General features: G+C 48.1%; 2 protein-coding genes across 2 annotated transcripts; one reads left to right on the forward strand and one right to left on the reverse strand.

Annotated features, from left to right (window-relative positions):
* Window positions 1-10,014: 10,014 nt before the first annotated feature.
* On the forward strand, window positions 10,015-11,271 carry AtWU_07458 (G1/S-specific cyclin; the record flags this gene model as incomplete). The annotated part of the gene is made up of 1 exon (XM_035502567.1): window positions 10,015-11,271. One exon carries the CDS (start codon window positions 10,015-10,017, stop codon window positions 11,269-11,271), a length of 1,257 nt encoding a protein of 418 aa, XP_035358460.1.
* A 7,649-nt stretch (window positions 11,272-18,920) lies between these two features.
* AtWU_07459 (ATP-dependent helicase) lies at window positions 18,921-21,991 on the reverse strand (the record flags this gene model as incomplete). Its single annotated transcript, XM_035502568.1, has 2 exons — window positions 18,921-21,560; window positions 21,623-21,991. The coding sequence occupies 2 exons, from the start codon at window positions 21,989-21,991 to the stop codon at window positions 18,921-18,923; spliced, it is 3,009 nt and encodes a 1,002-aa protein (XP_035358461.1).
* Window positions 21,992-22,833: the final 842 nt, after the last annotated feature.

Genomic DNA, 22,833 nt, shown 5'->3' on the forward strand with positions numbered 1-22,833 from the left:
AATTTCGAGTTTATGTCATATTTTGAGATTGTCCCCTTTCCCCCTCCCCCTTTAACCTGCCGGAAGGAGGTGGTCGCGCGAGCGTGTGCCTGAGGCGTGGAGATGAGAGCTGAAGGGAAACGTGGCTTGTTCAGGCCGGACGGCATCAATTCATCGGATGTCTGATCTCCCGGTCCTGCCAGGAGATTAAACCCAGAACAAGTATAGAAGCGAAGCGGATTATCCCAACTCCTTTTTTTAGGAGAGATGAATATAGGAGTAGCTCCATTGTTATATCACGGTTATTATTGAAGCCCCGGGGCGAGATTATTAGCTGCAAACACTAGTTAGTACGTACTTACTCCCCTAGCAATTGGACGTTTAATGAAAGCATCACGATGGGCCAATAATCTCCATCCTGTGCTGCTCGTAACTCCGGATTCCAGAACAGGCAGGCCGGAGACCCGAAACGTGGGACGCGAGACTCAATGACGACATGGGTCTAAAAGAGGGAATACAGAACGCGCCCCGAGGAACGGAGTTATCGATGCATCCCGTCCCTTAGTAGTAGTGTCTTCAAAACGCGATTTGCCATTGAGCGACCGACCACGGGAATTGGATGGCACAAGATATTCATTCCGGATGACAATATCTCGATTGACAAATTCCACATATTAGTTAGTTACTTCACCCCCTTCCAAAGGGGAACAGCAACAACATATGATTCGGCACAAGGCTGAACTTGACCGCTGAGTAATAATCTTTCTTTTTCTAGAGCTTTGGGGTTAAATGTGGAGTCGTTTATTTACACTACAATCGGGCCCGCTCTTCTGTTTTGCACTAAGCCAAATCCCAGCTAGCGCCATGTAAGTACGATCTCGGTCTGTATGTATAGGTAAGGACCCTTACTCGGTATCGTTCTTCAGCTTACGTCTTGGGACGTATTCATACGGGTTATACACTGCTACTGGTATTCTACCAGGCAGGACAGGCAGAACCTGACAGAAAACAACCTGGACCCATAGAAAACCGGCCGTCAAAAAGCACAAAGCATACCATGGTTGAGGCTCTCCGCTGCCCCAGTCGTAAAGAGGACCTGACCTTACCAGAAAAGGTCATATTGTCTCTCGAAGACTTTTGGTGCGGGTTTGGGGCAATTCTCGCGTCGTCAGAATGGGCGTTTTGTCACCAATTGGCAGGGTCTCTATTCGTCCCAGTCGATGTAGTATTCGGATGAAATACTCGACAGGCAACGTGGATATCTTTTCCACATATCTTTTAGAGGCATACTGTGGGATACATTTTGCCCACTATTTAGTAAAATGCCTCAGATCGTGATGCACATCGTTGCAGTCAGTGGATGTTAAAAATTTTCTTCCCTCTTCCCCCCCACATTATTGCTACGAGGTACATGTCTACTAAGTAATGATATGTGTGTATCCCTCCCTTGCACTCCCCTCGATTGATTTAGATCATGACAAAAGACTGAGGACTCCATGACGAAATAATGAAGATCAATGGGGGGTGGAGGGGAGAGTTTCGACGGTTCGCGCCAAGTTGTGCTGCGCTTTTCTTGCCGACAACCTCTGACATCCATGTCTCTCGTCCACCACCTTAAACTACGCTGCGCATACATTGGCTTTAGGAATCGTTAGGTAAAAGTCAACGTAGTGGACCCGAAACGGATATCAACGCAACAATGAAAAACAAGTAAAGTACGTATATGTCTCAATCGATCAATACCGGTAAATTTAAGATGTTGAAAGAAAGAACAAGAGAGAGAGAAAAAGGCAAAATTCGAAGCCGATGAAAGTTGACGAATACACCGAACATGAAGATAGGTAGAGTACCAAAAAAGTGATACACGTAGCATAATTCGAAGAACATACTACTAGTAGTATAAAGAAACTTCTGACCTACCCAAAGATGGTCTGATCAAAATCAAAAAATTGTTGACTTGTTGAGCCACTACTACAACTACTATCAAAATACTGCAGAAAATGCGACGATCAATTCGGGATTGAACATGCAATATACCGAGGGAAGATGGAGCAAATACTACTTACCAATGTGATGTAGAATATTGGTTGCTGGTTCGTACTTTTGTGTCTATACAAAAAACGAATTTCCTTTCATCAACTCACCAAATCTTCTAGAATATTTCCCCTCTCTAACATTCGGTCCATCACGACCCAAAGAAAAACACTACTGTACTTCGAAATTTCTTTGACGAATTTGGGCTTCCTCCGACCGTTTCTTTCTAGGAGAAAAGAAAATTTCTGCTTGTCTGCCCACTTTGGCCCACACCACATCTAGTACCCTCATCCGTTAGATGGGCAAGTCGAACTTCGTTTTTGCATACTGTACCCGTTGCCTCCCGGCTACCGCCATTTTGTGCGTATGGGCTAGCGCTCCAAATATCGTAAGCCGGTTTCTAAGTGTGGACCAAAAGGTCGGAACTGCGGGGCCTTGGGAAACCGCCTCGTTTTTTCTGGTTGAGAAAACGCCCGCTAAGTTAGTAAGTAGTAGTAAGTAGTAGTGGAATGGTCCGTTTTATATGGCTGGGCGGTGAACTGGGCGAGTCGGTGACAGCTTTGATTTACTGGCCCTTGATTGTTCCTTCGCAAAGGGAATGGGTTCAAATATTGGAAGTGAAGGGTTGCTATTTTACCCGCCCGTGTGTGCCTCTTACACAATTAAGAATTCCAGGGAAACTTTAGACGACTTTTTTTTTCGTCTGCTTTCAAGATCCGCAGTGGGTTGTAAGTAATTTCGGGTCCCGAATGCGGTGTGTTTATATGGTACAGGAAACTAAGGAAGCAGCGTGGAATGAGATAGAAAGGCCAGTCTGTGTATTGGAAAGGATTGTATGACACCTTTCTAGTCTACGATGGAATGAATAGGGACTAGTGAATAGATGGCCTTCAATTCTTTACCCCGTTGAGCGTTAGCAGGAATGAGACTAAGTCATGGACGTTGATATGTCAAGGCTCACCGATATATCAGGGTATCCATCCTCTTTGCTATGGCCCTAGTGTGGAGCGGTGATTGCATCAAGAAAAAAGATGTGGAATTCTCCGAGTCATATAGTGCACGAACTAGTTCGTATTCTAGAGTGATACGTATGATGGAAATGGAAGAATAAGGAATCTCGGCCCTTCTGGGGCTATCTAGATACTACAGGAAATAATGATATGCACTGAGGATATTCCGTCAGAATGGCCCTTGCATGGGGGGCGAAATAGTTAGTAGTTACGGGATGTTACACGCGACCAATCAGTGATGTATGGAACTCATGGTTGGCCTGGGGAGAAATTATGATCATGTACGTACTCCATCCAGAGGAATGCATAATATCAGTGCAAGGACGGTTACTTGTCTGCAGGTCAAACAAGGATTCGTTGATTGGAGTAGAATGTATCGAATTGGATTCTGCAGGTACCCAGCAAGGAGATATCTATTGATACGTCGCCGGGAGGACGCTTAGAATAGTTAGTCTAGGTAGCCACTTCAGTTAAGGATGGGGTTACGAAAGCAACGCATTCTGGATCATCTCTACATGCATGATGATATCTCCATAGTATCATTATCATGTACCCCATGCGGCGATTGTCCATACATTGAAGGAGGAAATAAATTGTTCCTCCAGCTAGGGTCTTGTGTCCATACTCCCGGCGGGATGGGGGATGGTAAGCGGATGTAGTGGACGGGAAGAAGGCGGATAGGCTCCAGCGGCTACCGTGCATTACTCCAGAAGCCTCATAAGGGTCCCTGAAGCGAATAAGTACCAATAATGTAAGCCTCACTTATATTTGGTGGTTTTGTAGTGGAATAGAAAAGATCCCAGTGGTCGAAATTTGCCCGGTCAGTTGCTATTACCTAGGCAACTTGATAGTTACCGAGATTCTGTGCACTTCTTACCAATTGATGATTCCTTACAGAATGTATTGAGTCCACGATCTGCAAAGAACATGTTCAGATAGCTAAGCCTCACTTCGATCGCTCGCCACAAGTCATGTACAAGCTAGACATTCATTACACGAGTGCTATAGAGGGTAATCTACTAATCGCGATCGGCTGGCAGCTTGGCGCCTGGAGGCAATGAAGCAAACATCCTTGTCCGCACTAAAGTGCCCCTTTTACCCCTTATTGTTCATCACGATTGAATGTGCTGACGAGAGCGACCAAATCTGAATGTTTTGGTCATGTAATAATGGATGAATGAAGGAAGTATCTTCGCCAGATACCCCGGTCCCGCAGGTTGCTCCTTTCTCCCGGCATAGTGAGAATGTTCCCTATCCAGCATTCCATCATGATAAGAAAACACCTAGATGCATCGTATCTTGTCCACAGGACCAGGGCGCGTGCATTCCGGAATCGGCAGCATGACCTACTAGGGTAAGAGTTAAAGATTGGAAGAGATCAGTCTGAAGCAAGGACAGCCTGCAATTGTGACCAGAGTTAGCCACCTCAATTATACACCAAGACCAGATGCAAGACACATGAAGCTCGGTGGAGAACGGACAAATGACAAGTGACAATGTCAGCCCGTCTCAGCCACTCCCGTCTTCTGAATAGGCATGGCTTTGGAGGACCAGGGTTCGTAGGAGGATACGGGAATTCGAGGCTCGGGGATTAGAAGCTATCCCTGCGCCGAGTATCGAGAGCGTTCTAGCCACCAGCTCAACCTTGAGTTTCCAACAAAGCTCAGTGTGGATGTATTCAGAGCTTCGTGATGCTTCACTCTTTCATGAAACTAGCTTTTTGGCCGTTGAAGTCTTTTCAGCCAGCCTTGTGATTTAGACTTCCCTTACTCCCTTGAGGGTCTACCATGGGTCATATCTTTAGTTCTCAGTCACAGGTCAAACTTTGAGTAGCTCATAAATCGATACCACAATATCTTCAATTAGCATATTTGCATTCTTTATCGGTGTAGATGATTGAAAGGTACGCTTTCAGGGTTACGTCCCGTTACCTCTCTGTTAGATTTCGACAGGTACGAGGTTGCATGTCACTGATTGCCGGTTCGACCACATGTGCAATGTCCACGGGTCAATTCTGCTCGCCGTAGAATTCGCACCAAATCGCGTCCTTTATCAATCGTCGTGATTCTATACGTAGCATTCATGACACCATCTTAGATCCGCGAACCGCCTACTCCGAGCCATTGGATGAACAGTAAGTTGCGGGAGGTCACCCCCGCAAGGATACCTGCGTCACAGGAACTCAAAGAAAAGCGTTCGTCGGTATGGATTACTCGGGCCATCTCGCGCCAGTGCAGCTGCACTGCATCAATGGCATCCCAGTGTCTAGTAAAGTAATAATGTGTTCTATATGCCGGGGAATCGGAATCGCCAATATTAACGGGTGATGAACATTGGTATATGGCCATCTTCCTACTGTAATACTGAAGGTTGCCTTACTGCGCAGAGACCGTGTAGTACCCGGATAGATACACACTACGGCAGGCCTCATCCAATTTCTCTCACCGTTTCTTTTGTGTTCAGCGATATGTGTGAATCGGGCAACACTACAAGATGCAGTACGAAGCAAATGTGTGTCCGGTTCAGTCAAAGAGCTCTGAAAAAAGGCGAATTGAAACAGTAGAGTCAAGTTGAACTGCGTACCGTGGGCCTGGGCTCTGGCTACCCCTCTCCCGCGGATCATCTTGCATATGATCCAACAGCACAACCTCTCGTCTGATTTTGGTTCGAGGCGAAGAGAGAAAAACCCTTGTTGTGTGCGAAACAAAGAGACCAACGGACTACGAGGAGGGGGTTTTTTCTCTTTCGGAGGAGAGGCCAAAGTCGATGGATCACGAGCTGTACAACAACAAGCCTCAGACGAGGGGCGTAAGAGCAATCATGGTAGCGACTGGTTGTGAATGGTCGCAGAAGGATACGCGATGTACCGTAGCCCAGTGCGGGTCGGGCCAGTCAGCAGTCGATGACGGCTATAGGGAGAGAAGGAGAGAGACGCGACCGCTCTCCCACTACGTACTATGGAACTAACTAGATACTACTTATTATGTAGTAGTAAGGTACGGGGATGTGAGTTCTGGTTTTCTAATACCTACTTACTTACTGTATGTATGAAGACAACTTACATACTTTAGTTACTATACTTACTTACGTACATCTACCTAACAAAGTAAAATGAATGCGAACCATTCGATCGAGCATGATTACGGGCAGTCACCAGCTGAAAAAAAAAAAAAGTCCCAGTCGGCTACTCCGCATTTGTGGGTAGTCCGAGCGAGTCGTCAAATAGCATTTCGTCCTTATGTTATGCTGAAGGATAGGTAAAGTTGCCCGACCCTAGTCGACCTGACGAGTTAAGAGGATAGGATGGATAGATCGAGGGTTTCAGTGAAATGGGAGGGTCAATTGTGTCCATGGAGAGAATGTGTCCAGCATTGTCGCATTAGGGATCACATATTATTATTTCAACTACGACAGATAGATTAAAATTCCTTGATAACGACGAGTTTGGTAGGCTCTCCGTACTAGTTAAGTTAATCGTCACATTGCAGCAGACCGCAGCCCACAATTGAAGTCGGTTTGTCTACAGACTAACTAACTAATTGACTAGAGCGCAACTGACACACTGTTCACCCTAACTAGATAGGTAGTGTGAATTTAGTTACGGAGTAGCAGGGAAAGGCCTAATGCAAGAGAGAATCGCAGCTCCAATAATGATACATACACGGTACGCTACTCTGTCGCATCCTAAGGGCCCAGAGAGACCAGAGGAGAAGAGAAAGAAAAAGAAAGGTCACAGAGCCAAGGACCGGAGGTGTTCCTGGCCTGAATCAGGGAGGCAATGGCTGGTGAGGACTGGCCGGTGACGAGGGAGATCACCCCACCCCGAAGCCCACCGAAGGAGCGCTGGTGCTGGGACTTTGCAGGTTTAGAGGGTCGAGAGGCCGCCATCGAAAAACAGGTGTCTCCCCTACGGGTGAACCGAGACCAGTCGTCTGGTACAGCCCGGAAGCAAAGAAAGTCAATCTCCAGCTAGCATTGCAACTTGCAACGTCAAAAGAAAAAACCCCTCTCTCTCCAGACTTATCGATTCCCTGGTTTGAGAGGGGATCTACCACCTGGAGAGAACAAAAAAGTAGTGGATAATGTTGAAAGGTATGAGAAGAAGTGATGATGCCTGTGCCCCTCCTGGATGAAAGTTGGTCCCAAATGAAGAAAGAATGAATAGGTAACCAAAGGACGAAGGCATACGGCCGACCGTAACTATACGGTGGTATACTAAACTCCTACTAGTAGGTACCCGCCCCAGCCCAGTACCTCCCAGTATCTCCCGTCTCTACCGCTGTACCGCATCCATACCCTTACGTACTTGCCTGTATGTATGTACCTCTAGGGTAATAGACTTTCCCTTTTCACAGTAAGGGCCGCTCCTCCGGGGCTCAGGCCGCGTTAGGTTGAGGGTGTATCCGATGCGAGGTTCTGCAAAAGGAGTTGTCTATTGCTCGATGTGATTTTGGTCTGTGAGGGCTCAGTTTCTACCCATTCTCCTGGTATCTTCCAGTAAGTAAGATACACCAAAGCGCCCCGGCTTTCCTCATGCGCTTCCGCTTGTTCCACAACACAAGTAGAATGGTATTTCTGGCCATGGAGGACATGCTTGAGTTGTAGACCTTTTTAGCATGTTTCACAAGCATCTTATCCGTACCTTTGAACACGAGTTTGATGGATCTGTAGGGCCTAATTATCAAACGTATGGAAGTGGAAGTAAAAGAAAGAAGAGACACCAGCCAGCCAACCGCCCATTTTGGTTGGTCAGATACCGTTGGAAACCGAGATGAAACTAAAACAAAACCATACGCTTACCTTCCAGCCTCGGTACGCGATACCCAATACCACCATTCATACGGGAAAAGCGTCATGGGTTACGATACAGCGTGGGCGAGCTAACCTGCAGCGATCCTCTCGAGACTTCTATCTCCGGCCCTCGTCCCATCTCTTTAATCCTCTTTTTCTCTTCTTTCTACTACACCCGTCTGGAGAGAGAGCAGCTCCTCCTCACTTTCCTCTCCTCCTCATTCTTCTTATCTTCACCTCCTCTCCCTTCCTTCTCTTCCCCTCCTCCCCCTTTCCTTACCACCCGCCAATTCCTTAGGAGAGAACTGAGACTGGTCTACGAGGCAGAAAAGACCGTTGACTGTCCTATAACAGTCGACCACTTCTTCAGCCAGTTGCACCAGCTCTCCAGTCGAGCCGTGTCCGTCAGCTCTCGCTTCGACGTCCTCCCCTTTCGACGTTTGTTAACTCAAACGGCGAATTCCCCCCTATCCGACTACCGGTGCCCTATCCGTGACATCGACGGATAGACTCCCCTGACTTCAGCTCCTGCCGGTTAGAAGAGCGAAAGAGAAGGGTTCTTTTTTTCAACGCTTTCTGTACATTTCTATATCTTGGTTGTGATCCTTTGGGAGGTGAGAACACTTTTTTCTTTGTCCTTCAACCCCCCTTTTTTCCCCCTGCTTGGATGGTCGGGGTTTGAGTGGTGGGTGGGTGGGTGAATGGGTGGAAGTGGAAGACACTCTGGATGATAGTTCGACCTGCCTGGCACCGATGTCAGTGGATGCCAGTGAAGCTTTCTGCCAGCTGAGCGAGTTCCCCATGAGCCCAATTCGAATGAAGTCAGCAATTCCTTATTTCGAACTCCGAGACCTGCCACATTTCCTTCGAGGCGTGGAAACCTGAAGTCTGAGATGACCGCAATTATACGTCGGCAATGTCACAATGGAAGTGCTGGATAAAGGATATTCGGACAGTGGCTGCGTATAGGTCGGGGGTTATGGACAATGGCTCATTGAGTTGGGTGTGGGCAGGGAATGCAGATGTTGCAGGTCGGATGTCCTCTCCCTCAGCCTTGGCCTGTCTCCATTCGACAGTACATGTTGCCAGAGGGAGAGGATCGTCCTTATCTTAAGCAACGAGGTGGATCGGAAGGAGGAGATCCTCATGTGCCCTGAAGAAAGAATGCGTAGCACGGCTCGTGCATATTTGACGGGGTCGACCCGGGCCCTCATACATGGGCAGACCACCAAGAAGCTTTTACCTTTTAGTCACAATTGGCGATTGAAGGAAAGAAGAGTGATGGTTAGATGATGATGGCTAACCTTTCTTTTTGCTCCTTCAACAGACAGGTTTTTCTTGATTAATATCTCAATTTGGCCTCGATTTAGCCTCCCTCCCTTTAATGTGGATTTTGGCTCTCTAAGCGCTTATCCCCTGTCGCAACACCATTCCAGTCCTGTACAGGGACGTTCGAAAGACACTGGATTGCAAACTGTATGTGGTGGTCATTCTTTTCTTTGCACTTTAATCCTTTCCCCCCCTGACGATTTCCCCACCCCTTCATAGGGTTCGTGCCTGTGCTCCTGTTTCCACATTCCGGAGCACACCCAGGCTTGCCAGTTCAAGCATCGGTTCCTAGGGCGAAGGCGTTTACTCGTGCTTCGTCTTTCGGACTGGTATCCTACAGAGTACCATCTCAACGGATCATTCCTGCCTGTTCCTAGCCAGCCTAGATGCCAGACACGCCGTCACGGTAAGGGTTGCATCGTGCCCTCTGCCCGAAGGCTTTCAATCTGGGTTAGTATACTTTATCCCCAGGGAATCCCCTTTTCCGCCCTCGATCTTTGGGCCTTCCTTTCTCACCTTTCAATCCTTCCCTTCACCTCTATATCTACATTACCATCCTTTGGCACTTCACACTCGTTTACAAATTTCCTTAATCTTCTAATTTTAATATTACGATTTACTAATAATTACCTTCCTTTAGCTCCGGCCATCACAAGGCTCCGCTCCAGCTGTCTACCCATCCTTCCCCTTTTCAATACCAGGCTATCGTCTTTTGTGGCCTTTGATTTTAATATTTCCCAACTAATTCCACTCATTAATCCCCTAATCCGACGACTGTCACTCTCTCACCTCCGTCGTTTCCTGATCGACACAGTTATCAGGTCCACTCTTTGAATACTCTTTGGGTCGACGTTATTACCAGACCGACATCATGGCCTACCACAAGCGCCCCACATCGAGCTACCAGCCCTGCGATACTTTCTTCGTCGAGTCCTACGACGAGTTCCCCGCCCCCCGTATGGATCCGAAAGAACACGCCAAGTTGATGGCTCGCGAGCGTCAGTACGCCATGGCGGAAGAGCTGTCAAAGATTACCAGCGAGGAATTCCGTGATGACGTTCTGGCGCACATGCTGGACATGGATGCTGCCACCCTTCCGGACGTCGAGTCAATCGATATCCAGACTGAGATTCAGTGGTTCATGCGTCCATACCTGCTCGACTTCTTGATTGAAGCCCACACAGCATTCCAGCTCTTGCCATCGACCCTCTTCCTCACCATCAACCTTCTTGACCGTTACTGCTCCAAGCGTGTTGTTTACAAGAGACACTATCAACTCGTTGGATGTGCTGCCTTGCTCATCGCAGCCAAGTATGGCGACAAGAAGGACCGCGTGCCTACCATCAAGGAACTCAAGTCCATGTGCTGCTCGCTATACGACGACGACATGTTCATCCAAATGGAGTGGCATGTGCTGCAAACACTGGGGTGGACCATTGGACACCCGACTGTCGATAGCTTCTTGCAGATGGCCGTGATGGATTGCCCGTATGATGCCGAGGTCGAGCATCTAGCATTGTACATCTCGGAGATCTCGCTGTTCCATCGGGAATTCGTGTCCAAGCCATCGTCGGATCTCGCCCGGGCCTCGTTGGCTCTAGCGCGCTGCATCCTCAACCGGACTCAGCCTCGTCACACAGAATGGGCGTCCCAGTACGACTCGATGACGCTCGTGGGTTTGTCGCAGCAGCTTCACCAACCCTCCCAGGTACTTTCCAGGAAGTATTCCTCGGCTCACTACTCCCGTGTGTCCAAGGTGCTGGAACAATTCCTTGCCCGTCAAGCTTCGATCGCAAGCTACACGCCCCCCAGCCCGCAAACGGACGTTGTCCAACCCGAGCCCAAGCCATACGAAGGCGAGATTGGGCTTGCTACACCGCAGAAGGCGACCCAATCATCGGCCATGGCGCACGGTTATATCACACCGCCAATCACGCCGGAGAACGAGGCTTTTGCCAATGGTGGTAATCCCACCTTTGCCAAAGGCACAGCAGGAGCTAGTGCTTGCTCGCCATCGCCGACACCTCCGCCCAGTATGCAGTACGTGAGCTCTCACACGTATTCGCAGGACACCACGTACCAACAACAGTTCCTCCAGCCCAACATGTCATTCAGCACTGGTTACTGAACTCGACACGAGGGTTGAAGAAGCTGCTCATCAATAATATACCAACATATTGCTTGATACCTGAATACGATGTATTTTTGCATCTTGTGCCATAACTGCCGATCTGGTTGGAGCCAGAACCTATACAGACCTGGTTCTACTTCGACACCAATTTCGTTCTTCTCCGTCTTTGTTTCTTTGTCTAAAAATTGCATACCCCATCTCCTTGTCTTCCGCATATCATCTCTCGGGACTACCCCCCGTTGCATTCAGCTTGTTATTTCTCTTCTTCTACAACTAGCATTGCAAGCGCGAGCCGTTCGAGTACATTTGCATTTATGTTTTCGTTTTCCATCGCAGCCCATGGGTAGCGTCACACATTCCTGCGCTTCCTTTAGTGGATTGCGATGACCAAGCTGGGTGTTTCGTTTTAACTTTCCGTTTCTAGTTCTCCCCTTTTGTCCCTATCTACCCCTTTCACAACATTCATCAACCTTGTCCCCTTCACAACACCCCTACGTAAAGAACATTAATGTGGCTTAACCTCTGACCCCATGTTTCCTTCTATACACGCAGGTCGCATACAAGACCCTGCACCGTGTTTTTATCTGAGCACGGCATCTGTTTTCTTCCTGGTGGAATGAGGTCCCCCAAAAAAAGCAGAAAAGAACATTGTCAAAACCGACCAAAAAAATCTGTGTGGTCCGGGGAGGAAAATGCAAATGAGAAAATACCAAACAGATATGAATTTTTGTTATTTAATAGTTGGAGAGAGAGATGCAGATGCAGATGAAGGATCTGTCATCACAACAATTATGGACCGGTGGATGAAAATTGACCATTCCATTTACCTTTACTACTACTATACCTACTTCTTTTCCATCTTCAATTACCTCGTTCATCCGGATGATACCTTGATCGATCGATCTATCTCCTTAGTTTTCATTTTCCCTTATGGTTCAATCTCGCATTTGCTTTCCTTTTCTTATTTATCTCGTGGAAAGTCAGATCTTGAGCGACTACATACACATACCCATACACATACACATACCCCGATTATACCACTACTTTTAGTATCATACCCTTCCAAAGTAAGCTACATGCATAGACTACCCTCTAGACAATCCCACATACCCTGTACACCCCATCCATGAATCAATCATTCAATCAATCAATCGTGCATACGCACGCGCGAGAGTGAGTGCCCGACATGCCCGACTCGGGCCAGTCCGTCTTGGCTACAGCTGCCTGCCACAATGGGATACTTTCCACTTTCCAGATGTGAATAGACAGATAAAATATTCTTTCAGTGGGTATGTAGTTATGACATACTTCTGAGATAATCATCCCTACATTGAAGAGATAAGTTACTAGTATAGTGATCTTTGACATGGTAGAGTATTCTTCATTAGATAGATAGTATGTATACTTAAATCATGTTAGTAGTAAAGACATGCACAGTCAACAATAAGTGCTAAGACGAGACGGAAAGAACTTGGCAGCATATTCGAAACGGAAATGTGTGTTTGCTTGCTTGCTTGCTTGCTTGCCTGCTATTGTTCTGTACTGTATGGTAGACAGGGTGGATGTTGTTTGTCTATTTGTTTGCTTGCTTGCTTGTCTGTCACTTTCCGATCTTGGCTGGCCGTTGATGCCGCTGCTGTGCATGCAGTGCTTCATAGCAGGTAATCAGTCACTACTATTACTACTACCACTCTCGTCTACATACTGTAACCTGTCAACCTGCCTGTCAACCTACCTACCTTCTTAAGTTCCCTAGTTAGGTAAATGCCAGTGAAAGTAGGTAGGTAGTAGGTAGCTCGTCTGCCTATCTGCCTGAGCATCATGCATGGACGATGTCGTGTGCGGTGCAGTGCGTGTGGTCAGGTGATGTGCTGGCTGGTATTACTTCCATTACTAGTCATGGCAATTCATTCAGTTCTAGACTTTGCTCTTCTGTGTCATTTTCTGTGGTATCTGCAGAGGCGGAGAGAATTGAGAGATTCGGGTTGTATGTCTTTCTGTTCATCTGTGTGTGCATGTGGGTATGTGTGTATCTGTGTACGTATGTATGTATGGATAACGACATGCCAGCACATTAACACGGAGCATATGTCAAATGTCAATTGTCGATAGTGTGGGGAGTGTATGGTGTCTGTTGGGATGTGAGTAGAACAATTGGATCAGGACAAGACAAGTGTACAGTACAGTACGTCAAATGTGGGAGGTTATCATGCCACGGGGTAGAAAGTGGGTAATGAATGCAATGGAATTGCGGGGAAGAAAGTGTTGTCAGTGTTGTCAGTGTTACTTTCTTGGTTTACTGTTTTCTGTTTTCTGGTGTATGCAGTAGGTATGCGGTGGGGGATGGATTGGGTTTAGTCGGGTTGGTGCAAAGTCAATGGGAGATAGTAGCTACTGTGTATGGATGCACTTGTAGTGGTAGTAATCATGACAATTAGATTATCTGGTACAACCTCACTTAGAATGTATCCAAGTAAGTTCTGTGAAATAGTATGTGTGACATCAAAATAACGACAACAACAATCCAAACCAGTCAACAGCAGATGGATAGTAATTGGTAACAATAGAGCATCAGTCATGTCGAGCAATAATGATGGTACATCAGGGTGTGTGTTAGTGTGAGTGTGAGTGTATGTAGGAGGCAGGTAGCCCGCGACCAGCGCAGCACCTGCCCACCCGCCCAGACTGGGCCGGTCGGCAACTGTCATGGCCTGAGTATAGGCGATGCAGATGACTCCGCGTCCAAGTCGGACGAGAGAGCGAACGAGCGAATGAAGGAATGACATGACATGACCGTGATATGACATGAAGCACATAATTAGGACAGGAGCCGAAAAAAAAGGTAGTCCTGCAAGATCAAACCCACGCTATGCGGAATGACAAAAGCAGAAAAGGGAGGGCAGAGAAAAAGCATCAGCACGATATGGTACAGCCAGAAAAGAAGAAATAATTAAAAAAAGGGATAGGAGGATGGTGTCGCGGTTGCTGCTGACAAGGGACGGCAGAAGCAAGGGCTGGCCCGGAACTATGCCGTCGCTGTCTCGAGCGTAGATAGACACAACCGGGTTAGAGTTCGTGTCCGTCCTCACTCAGTCTTGCCAGTGGATGGATGGAGGGATGTAACACGTGTGCCTCGTCACAGTGTGAGGGGACACGGAGCAACAGGAACACGAAATCTCCGAAAGGGTGAAAGAAACCAAATAATACAAGGGCATGGCGTCGGAAATCCGAAAAAGGGCGTCAAAAAACAAAAAGAGGCACAATAGTGTACAATGATTGGGAAAGGAAATCAAGTCCAGAAGGTAATCTCGACGGAAGGGCAAGACAAGAATCCGGGGCAACGATTCGCAAGGGAACCGACGGCAACGGAGAGAGTGAGAGACAGACAAGAGACAGCAAAGGATAGCAGCGCTGCAATGCAGCATTGTCAGGGGGGCGGTGACGAGAGTCCAGAGCATGCCATCCCATCCGTCGGTTGCCGGTCGAGAACGAGAGAGACGCCGAAAAGATAGTTGACCAGACCAGCTGTCGATCCGTCGCCTCACTTTTGGACGAAGCCGCGCGGATAATCGGCCCTTCCGGCGACAAATAGTCCCCAGCAACTGCCCAGCAGCGCTTCCGGAAGGGAACTCCCCCCGACTGGAGGGTTGAGGGAACCAGGATGGGTTTACTTCCACCGTTGCTTGTCCCAATCAGAGGGTCTCGTTTCATCGTAGATCTGCCCTCCCCGGTTGTGGACAATCACCGGGGGTTGTGTACGGCGTGGGACAGCATTGGGCCCTAAGGAGAGACAGACGCCGGATTAGCTTCCGTGATCCAGCAAGATGTAGATAGTAGATATGAAGTTGCAGATGGGGAAAAGACATACCTCGTAGATCTGAGACCACAACACGGTCACCACTGCTGCCACTGCTGGACAGGGTAGAATTGGAGTCGTTGACTTTGTGAGGCATATTGATGGTTTGAGAAAAAGAGATGTGAGAGAGTTGAATAGATTGTTTTGTAGTAGTGGTGGTGGTAGCTTGGTAGAAGATAGGAGGTGAGATGATATAGTAATAGACGGTAGGAGATAGAGAGGAAAGTAGTAGATTTATAGTAGTAAGTATAAGGATGGCAGTCGGTGGCGGAGCAAGGCTCAGTACGAGGCCAAAATCCGAAGTGTAAGAGAAGAGGGTGAGAGAAGACGATGGGAGAAGAAGGATAGATGAAGGTAGAGTAGAAGTAGTCAAAGACTAAGTACTAAGTAGTCTTGGGTTGAAGATGTTGTTGATAGTAGAGTTGTAATAGTAGTTAGTAGTCTGTGGTAGATGGAAAAGAAGCGATTTCCAGACGGACGGCAGGAGGCTTTTGTATGTTTTCCCCGGAGGAGGGAAGTATAACGGTATCCAAACGGAAATAGAATAGAAAGCAAAGCAAAGCCAGAATAATGCTCCAATCCAGAAAAGGATCAAGTCGAATCAGATCCCGTTCAGTTTAGCTTCCCCCCCAGGGACTTGGATCTAGACGGTAAACTCACACACTTCACTAAGCCAGCCATGACGGAGAAGCAGATCGATCATCTTGCAGGACTGACTAGTCGGTGGGCTCTGCTGCCTTCCATTCTTTCCCCCCCATTTGCATTACCAGCCTGCGGCGGCCTGCTACATGCTATGCTACAGGCTACATACTAGTTACATGCTACGAAAGCATCGTCGATCCAAAAGTCCGCGACACAGACGTCATGGGGGCCACCTCCAGGCAAAAGGAAATCGAATGTCTGGAATCCTCGTCGAAGCCTCGAACTTCGCCCGGGGTGGTGGTATCCACTGCCCCTGCCAGGGGCGAAATTCAAGGACAAAAAGACGAGGCAGCAAACCAGGTGATTCGTCATTCTAGTGACACTCTCACGATGGGGGATGAGTAAGTGTTTCAATTGGGTTTGGGGGGATGACTCTGATAGGAGAGTCGCTATGCTGATAGCCTGAGCCTGAGCCCTGGAGCCTGAAGGGGAATGAATGGGAGTCAGAGAGCCTGGGAGACAAAGTGCCTGGGAGCAACAGACAGGCAGGCAGGCAGGCTTCCCTCGGCACCGCCCGTCAGTCATCAGGCAATGCCCTCAGGAGACTGTGGCTGGAGAGTTGGACAGACAGGCTGAATCCACTCTCCTTTCTCGTCTGGCCGAAGAGCCTGGGTGATGTGGCGGTACGAGGCTGAGGCAGTCATTTCACCAACTGGCCTTGCCTTTGGGTAACTACTAATTAGTTGGACTAGTTGTCGACAACTCAACTTTTGCCAGTTGCTGATGCTGGCCAAGCTGGAAATCAATGCTGGTAAGCCCCAATACCTTACCGACTCGCCTTGGGTCACGGGAAGCCAGCTCCCCCTGGGAATGTTACACCCTAAAACCAGGGATGCGCCTGATGATTGGGTCAGATCTGTCACAATAATGGTAATTTACAGCCTTATACTACCCCCACAGGTCACCTGACAGTCGCCCAACTATTAATAACGAGCCAATATTACACTTCCCATACCATCCCATAAATAACACACCTAACCCAATTGGTGCTGGCCCCATCCATCCCGAAACAGTAAGAGTGGAAGGGAATCTGAACCTCAGGCACACTTACTCATAGTCTCGACCGATCCGAACATCTCCTCTCTTCCAAGTGGATCAACATCCTCCACACCTAATTGACTTCCTTACTATCTACGGAAACTTCCTGTGTTAGCTGGCAGCAAAGTAAGCTCCAGTTTATTAGAACGACCCGCGAAAAAGTCCAAAATAGCAGTCGTCGTCGTCGTCGTCCTACCCAACTGGTTTACTACTATTCCTGTCACACGGACAAAGTACGGTTTTACCCTACCTTAGCTAGGTAAGGTAATTTGAACATCGCAACCCATCCCCATCACCGACTCGACTAATCACTACAGTATCTACTGTATGCTGTGTATTGTACTCGAGACAGACCTGCCTCTCAGGAGAAGGGGGATGGATCAACCACCCACCCACCCACACTACTCACTCATCACTCACCCCCTTATCTTGGGACTTAGCTTTTCTCTAGTCGCAATAAGAACCATACTTTGATGAAGCCCGATTATTAGGCAAGAAGCGAAGCAGTAAAAAAATAAACAGCTCATTCTCCCAATAATAGTCTTGATGATGACGCTGACGATGAGGAAAATAGCTCAAACGTTTCAGTAAATGATAGATGGATAGATAGCTCCAAGCTTATTATCAGGGTGATTATCATTCCCCAGACTATTACTACCATCAGCAACTATCTACTTCCGGATCTAGTCAGTAAGCTACCTACCCTAGCAGAGTAAGCAAGCTACACTAGAGCTAAATCCAGTAGAACCATACTTGGATCCTTTACCGACTCAAGTCAACTCGCTTCACCTCCCTCCTTTTTCCCATCAAGTAGATTAGATTATTGAGACATACTAAGGCAATATGGAGTAAATAATTTAATCCCCCACCCCCATCACATTATTATTATTATTATTATCCTCGGGTAATCACATCCATCCCATTCCATACCTACTAATAGTATCCGTAACGGAATAATAAATCAGACCATGCACATGGAAGAGAGAAAACTAACTCTACTTACTACCACTTACTCACCGCTACAATCATATAATCCGGAGTAAGAAACAGAGAAATCACTCACCTAGATACTATATTCCCTCTGTCTAGGGAAATAACCTAACTCATCCCAACAATACACCTAACACATGCCTTAGTAAGCACACCGCTACATCCTTCCATCCCACTCAACCGACCGTGCCCATTCAGCCCGTCCGTCCGTCTGTCTGTCAGGTACAAAAGCAAAAGCAAAAGCAACTACTGACGTGACGTGACCCCTTGTGACCCTCCTATGAACTATCGCCAGCTGTGCCTGCATCACCACTTATGTAATATCTTAGTAAGTAATTAATGGGCAGCAGTCCAGTTAACTAGTTAGTAGTGTACTTACTAGACACAATAGGGGTTAGTGCCATACTGCCAGGTCAGCAGGCATTCAAAGAAAGAACTAGACCCTAATCCGGGTTAGTTAGTCCCCCGTAAGTTCGAGACAAGAATAATAATAATAATCACCACAATGACGGAAAGGAACGAAGGCGAAGGAAGGGAAAAGTGAGGCGGTATTGGATTATTGTGGCTGGCTTGCTTGCGTGGGTAATGGAAGGTTCCTGAATGGATGGTTGGTGTTGTTTTATTCATTCAATAATGTTTGCATGTTATTATAGTAGTTAGGTGCATACATACATACAACACTGGTAGGTCATATTGGGTGAATTACTTTACTTTACTGAGGATGGATGGATGGACGGACGGTCGAAGTGATGCTGAGACTGAGGACTGGCTGGTAAGGTGGCTGGCTAGTACGGATGGGGGTTAGTGGGCTGTGCTCTGCTGAGCTGAGTTCGAGTTGGAGTTGGGCTTGGTCGGTGTGAATACTTCCCATACTCATAGATGGCATAGGTATGGTATTCTACGAAGATGGAAGACATGGGGCTGTACTTTGCTAAATGTAAAGATGCTATACTACCATGTAGTTTGATGGTTTGATCATGACTTCGTAATGCGCCCATATTATAACTGACCAGTATATACCCTTGTCTTCGCCTGACGCCACACACCATTCTTCGTACGGCTACGAAGATGGTCCATTGTTCTCCCTCTTCATGCGATCCGCCCATCCATTCATGCTTCGTCGAATCCCTAGCGTCCGTCGCATCGTCGTCGCTGGCCCCGTCTGCACCATCGACATGGTAGTCGTGTGATACGTGGCCACCGGTCTGGCTCCCCCGACGGTTCCTGAAAGACTCTTAATCTCGCTTGTCCGCAAATCTTTCCCTGCTTCGCCTCTTCCTTCGTCAGTCGACTTCGGTCCCTGAGTGGCGCGCGAGAACGGCTTCTGTCCCTCCGAGGGCTTCGAGGATGCTGCCAACCAGGTGTATTGATTCGGGTCGGAAGGTTCGAGAACCGGTCGAGGCGGTTGCAACTTTGGCCCTTGCGGGCGATACGTCCGGAGATTCGATGGGATCACACTTTTAAACTCAGAGTTCGACGATCCACTATGACGCGTTTGCCCTACCGCGTCTCTTCGGTTGCCCTGAGGCTGGTAGCGCCCAGCCGCGCCTGAACCGCTCTTCGGGCCTGACGACGAAGGCTGCCCGAAGAATCCGGAGATTGTTTTCTGTGATAGTCCGTCCGCTTTGCGACCGACGATGCTGGCAGCTACGGCGTTCGATTTGGTCTCGGCTTTGGTGGGGGGTTGTTCTGGGGCTGAGTCGCTGGTCGCTATGTATTCGCGGGCTGTCGAGAAACCTAGGGATAATGTTGTGGGAACAGAAAAGTTGGAGCCATTCATGGTTGGCGTCGTCCACGACATGTACGTTGTCGTCGATGCGCCCGGTTGCTCCTGGTTGAGTCGTTGTCTCTTAGGATTGGGCTCCCCGCCCATGGCTCTTGTGCCATCCCAGCGAATGATCGCATCAGGTGCCTCGAAGCCACCTTCTGTCCACTGATCATCATATGGAATATTACAGGTAGATCGTCCTTCCGATATAGCAGCTGAGTCCGGCATTGGTCGACGTAGGATATCTGCGATATCTTGGATAATCCTGTCGTTGATTTTCGGTCCGAGGAAACGAAAACGCTCCTCTACTAGCTTTGACGGGAGGAAGCTTGACAATGTTGCCTCTTCGCCATCGCGGGACTGTCGGAGAGGATAACTTAGATATAGCAATGCCTGTGCCCTGGTCATGGCTACATAAAGCAGTCTTCGCTCTTCATCCGAGTCCTCGGCGCGTGAATGTGGAATTATACCGTTGAGCACGGCAGGCACAAATACCACAGGCCATTCAAGGCCTTTTGCTGCATGAATCGTGGAGACGGTAACCTTCTCATTGGATTGCTCGCCCTCTTCACCTTCTTGCGGAAGAATCTCTGTGGACAGAGCCACATTCGCCAAAAAGCGAGACAGCGCCTCTTCGCCCGGATGAGCTTGTTGTTGTTCGATGCCCTGTATTTCCGGAAGATTTTCCTCATTTTCAGCCTCATTCTCTGGCCCAGGTGTGTCATCAGCTTGGGTCAAGAGCTCCTCCACGTTGGCCCACCGGTTCTCCTCATTCGAGCCATGCAACGCCTTGAGGTATTCTCGGAACGATAGCTTCTTGATCAAAAAGTCGAGGAGCTTCCTCGGCGACGACCCGTCGGTACATTCACGGAGCTTCTGTCGAGCAGACTCGATGAGGCCAACCAGGGTGCAGAGTCCGTTGTCGGCAGGCTTTGATAGAGACTTCTCTGTAGAACTGCGGCCTTGCGCAACATCCTTCATGAAGTCCCAGAGCGGCTTCTTCGCCTTCTCCGCGCCCTTTGTCAATATATTGACCGATTCATCACCGAGTTTTCTAGATGGCACATTAATAATGCGCAGGAGAGCATCGGTATTACCCGGCTGGCTAATGACTCGAAGATAGTCCAAGAGCAACTTGATCTCCACTCGGTCAAAGAACCTCAAGCCACCAACCATCCGGTACGGAATCCCATGCTTTCCCATTTGGGCTTCTATCTGTCGCGAGAGAGCAGCCGACCTGAGCAGAATCGCAAAGTCCGAATAATTTACAAGCCTCCCCGTCAAGGCGATGCACCTCTTGATCTCTAGAACAATCCAGAGGGCCTCCGACTCCGAGTCAGGCAGCTTGCGCAGGACGGGCATAGTACCCAAGCTATGCGTCGGCTGCAGCTTCTTCGCCGGCCGTGATGAATCTTGTTCGATGACATCTTGAGCCGAACTCAGAATGCACCCAGACGACCGGTAATTGTCCTCCAGCAAGACGACCGACGTATCCTTATATAGCTGCTGCATACGCCCCAAGTTCTTGATCTCAGCAGATCGGAAACCGTAGATACTCTGATCCGGATCTCCAACAACAGTGATCCGCTGATTCTGAGACGCAAACAAATTCATCAACTCATACTGAATATGGTTCGTATCTTGAAACTCATCAACAAGAACAGCTTGCACGTTCGACACACACTGCGGATGCTTCCTGAGCAGTTCCACACACCGCACAAGTAGATCATCGTAGTCCAGCAAACTCGAAGCTGCCAAATTTGCCTCGTACTCACGATATACCTGAACAAATTCTCTCTGCTCCAGAACCTTCGAATTCTTATTCAACTTCGCCGCCAGCTCATCCGGACTAACTCCATGAGCTTTCTGGTGTGAAATCCTTGCCCTCGCTGCATTAGGCTGGATTCCGACCTGCAATCGCTTGATGATCCTCTGTAGGAGTCAGCAACGGACACAGAAACATACACATAGACCATGTAACCTAGACCACCTACCTTGATAATCGCCAAACTGTCTCCTGAATCCGCAATACCAAAACCCTTCTTCAGCCCGATCAAATACCCATACGTTACCAGATATCTCCGACAAATTGAATGGAATGTTCCCAGAATCAGCTTCCTCTGCAATTCGTCACCGATCAGCTTTGCCAGTCGTTCCCTCATCTCCCGACTAGCTTTGATTGTAAACGTGCAGCAGATGACATCTTGTGGTCGGTAGCCATGGTGCGCGAGCAGGTACGCGACGCGCGCGGTCAGGGTCTTGGTCTTTCCTGAGCCGGGTGGAGCGAGGACTTGGAGGATAGGGGATGGAGACGCTACGGCGGCTGTTTGGGCGGAATTGAGCCCATCTAGGATAGGATCCATTGCGGAGTAGCCATGGGGCTTGTGTTGTTGATGCTGAGGGGTCTAGAAGTTGCAGATCGTCGATTCGGGGAGACGCGAGCGAGACGCGGTGTCATGTGACGTCTATACATTCTGCACCCCGGCTGTCGATTTCGGTGTATACTTTGAGATAGAGTTGATGATGATATTTGATTGTTAATTTCATGATATATATAGTTGCAGAGCTTGTTGAGCGTTCAGCAGGTGGGTAATTCAGACATGGTGGGTGGGAATTTGCTGAACTATATATTAGATCCAGATAGACTCTACTTTTTGTATTCACTGCGCTACCTACTTACTACAATCGAGTTTCGAATACCACATTTTGATCAAGTATCTTAGCCACCCAGAAAAACTAGATACCCTGCTTTTTTTATTCCGACTTACACATGATGGTTGGAATTACCATATATCCCAGTCAGCCACCGAAACGTTCTACTTCACACCACATCATACATACTTGGAGCCACTCTACACCAGCACACAATTAGACTACCATGATAGTGTAATTGGCTTTTTCATTCCTTGCTTATATGAGTTAATCAAAACGCAGGTATCCCACTCAATACTTACGACATTAGGCTTTTAAATATAACGAGTGCCAAATAACACCATCCTATGGAAGAATGAATTTAAGTAGACACGCATTCATCACCCTCTTAGCAGAGAGACCTTGTGGATATCATTCTACACCAGAATGAAAGCAAGCTAACGCGGTCTTGGATCTAGACTAGCAATATACAACTCAAATCTGCGCTGACTCTACCTACCATAAAGACACAACCCAGCTAGAATATTGTTAAATCCTTGTCACGATGCTTACC

This window comes from Aspergillus tubingensis (genome assembly GCF_013340325.1).
Source record: "Aspergillus tubingensis WU-2223L DNA, scaffold_8, whole genome shotgun sequence".
Taxonomy (NCBI): domain Eukaryota; kingdom Fungi; phylum Ascomycota; class Eurotiomycetes; order Eurotiales; family Aspergillaceae; genus Aspergillus; species Aspergillus tubingensis.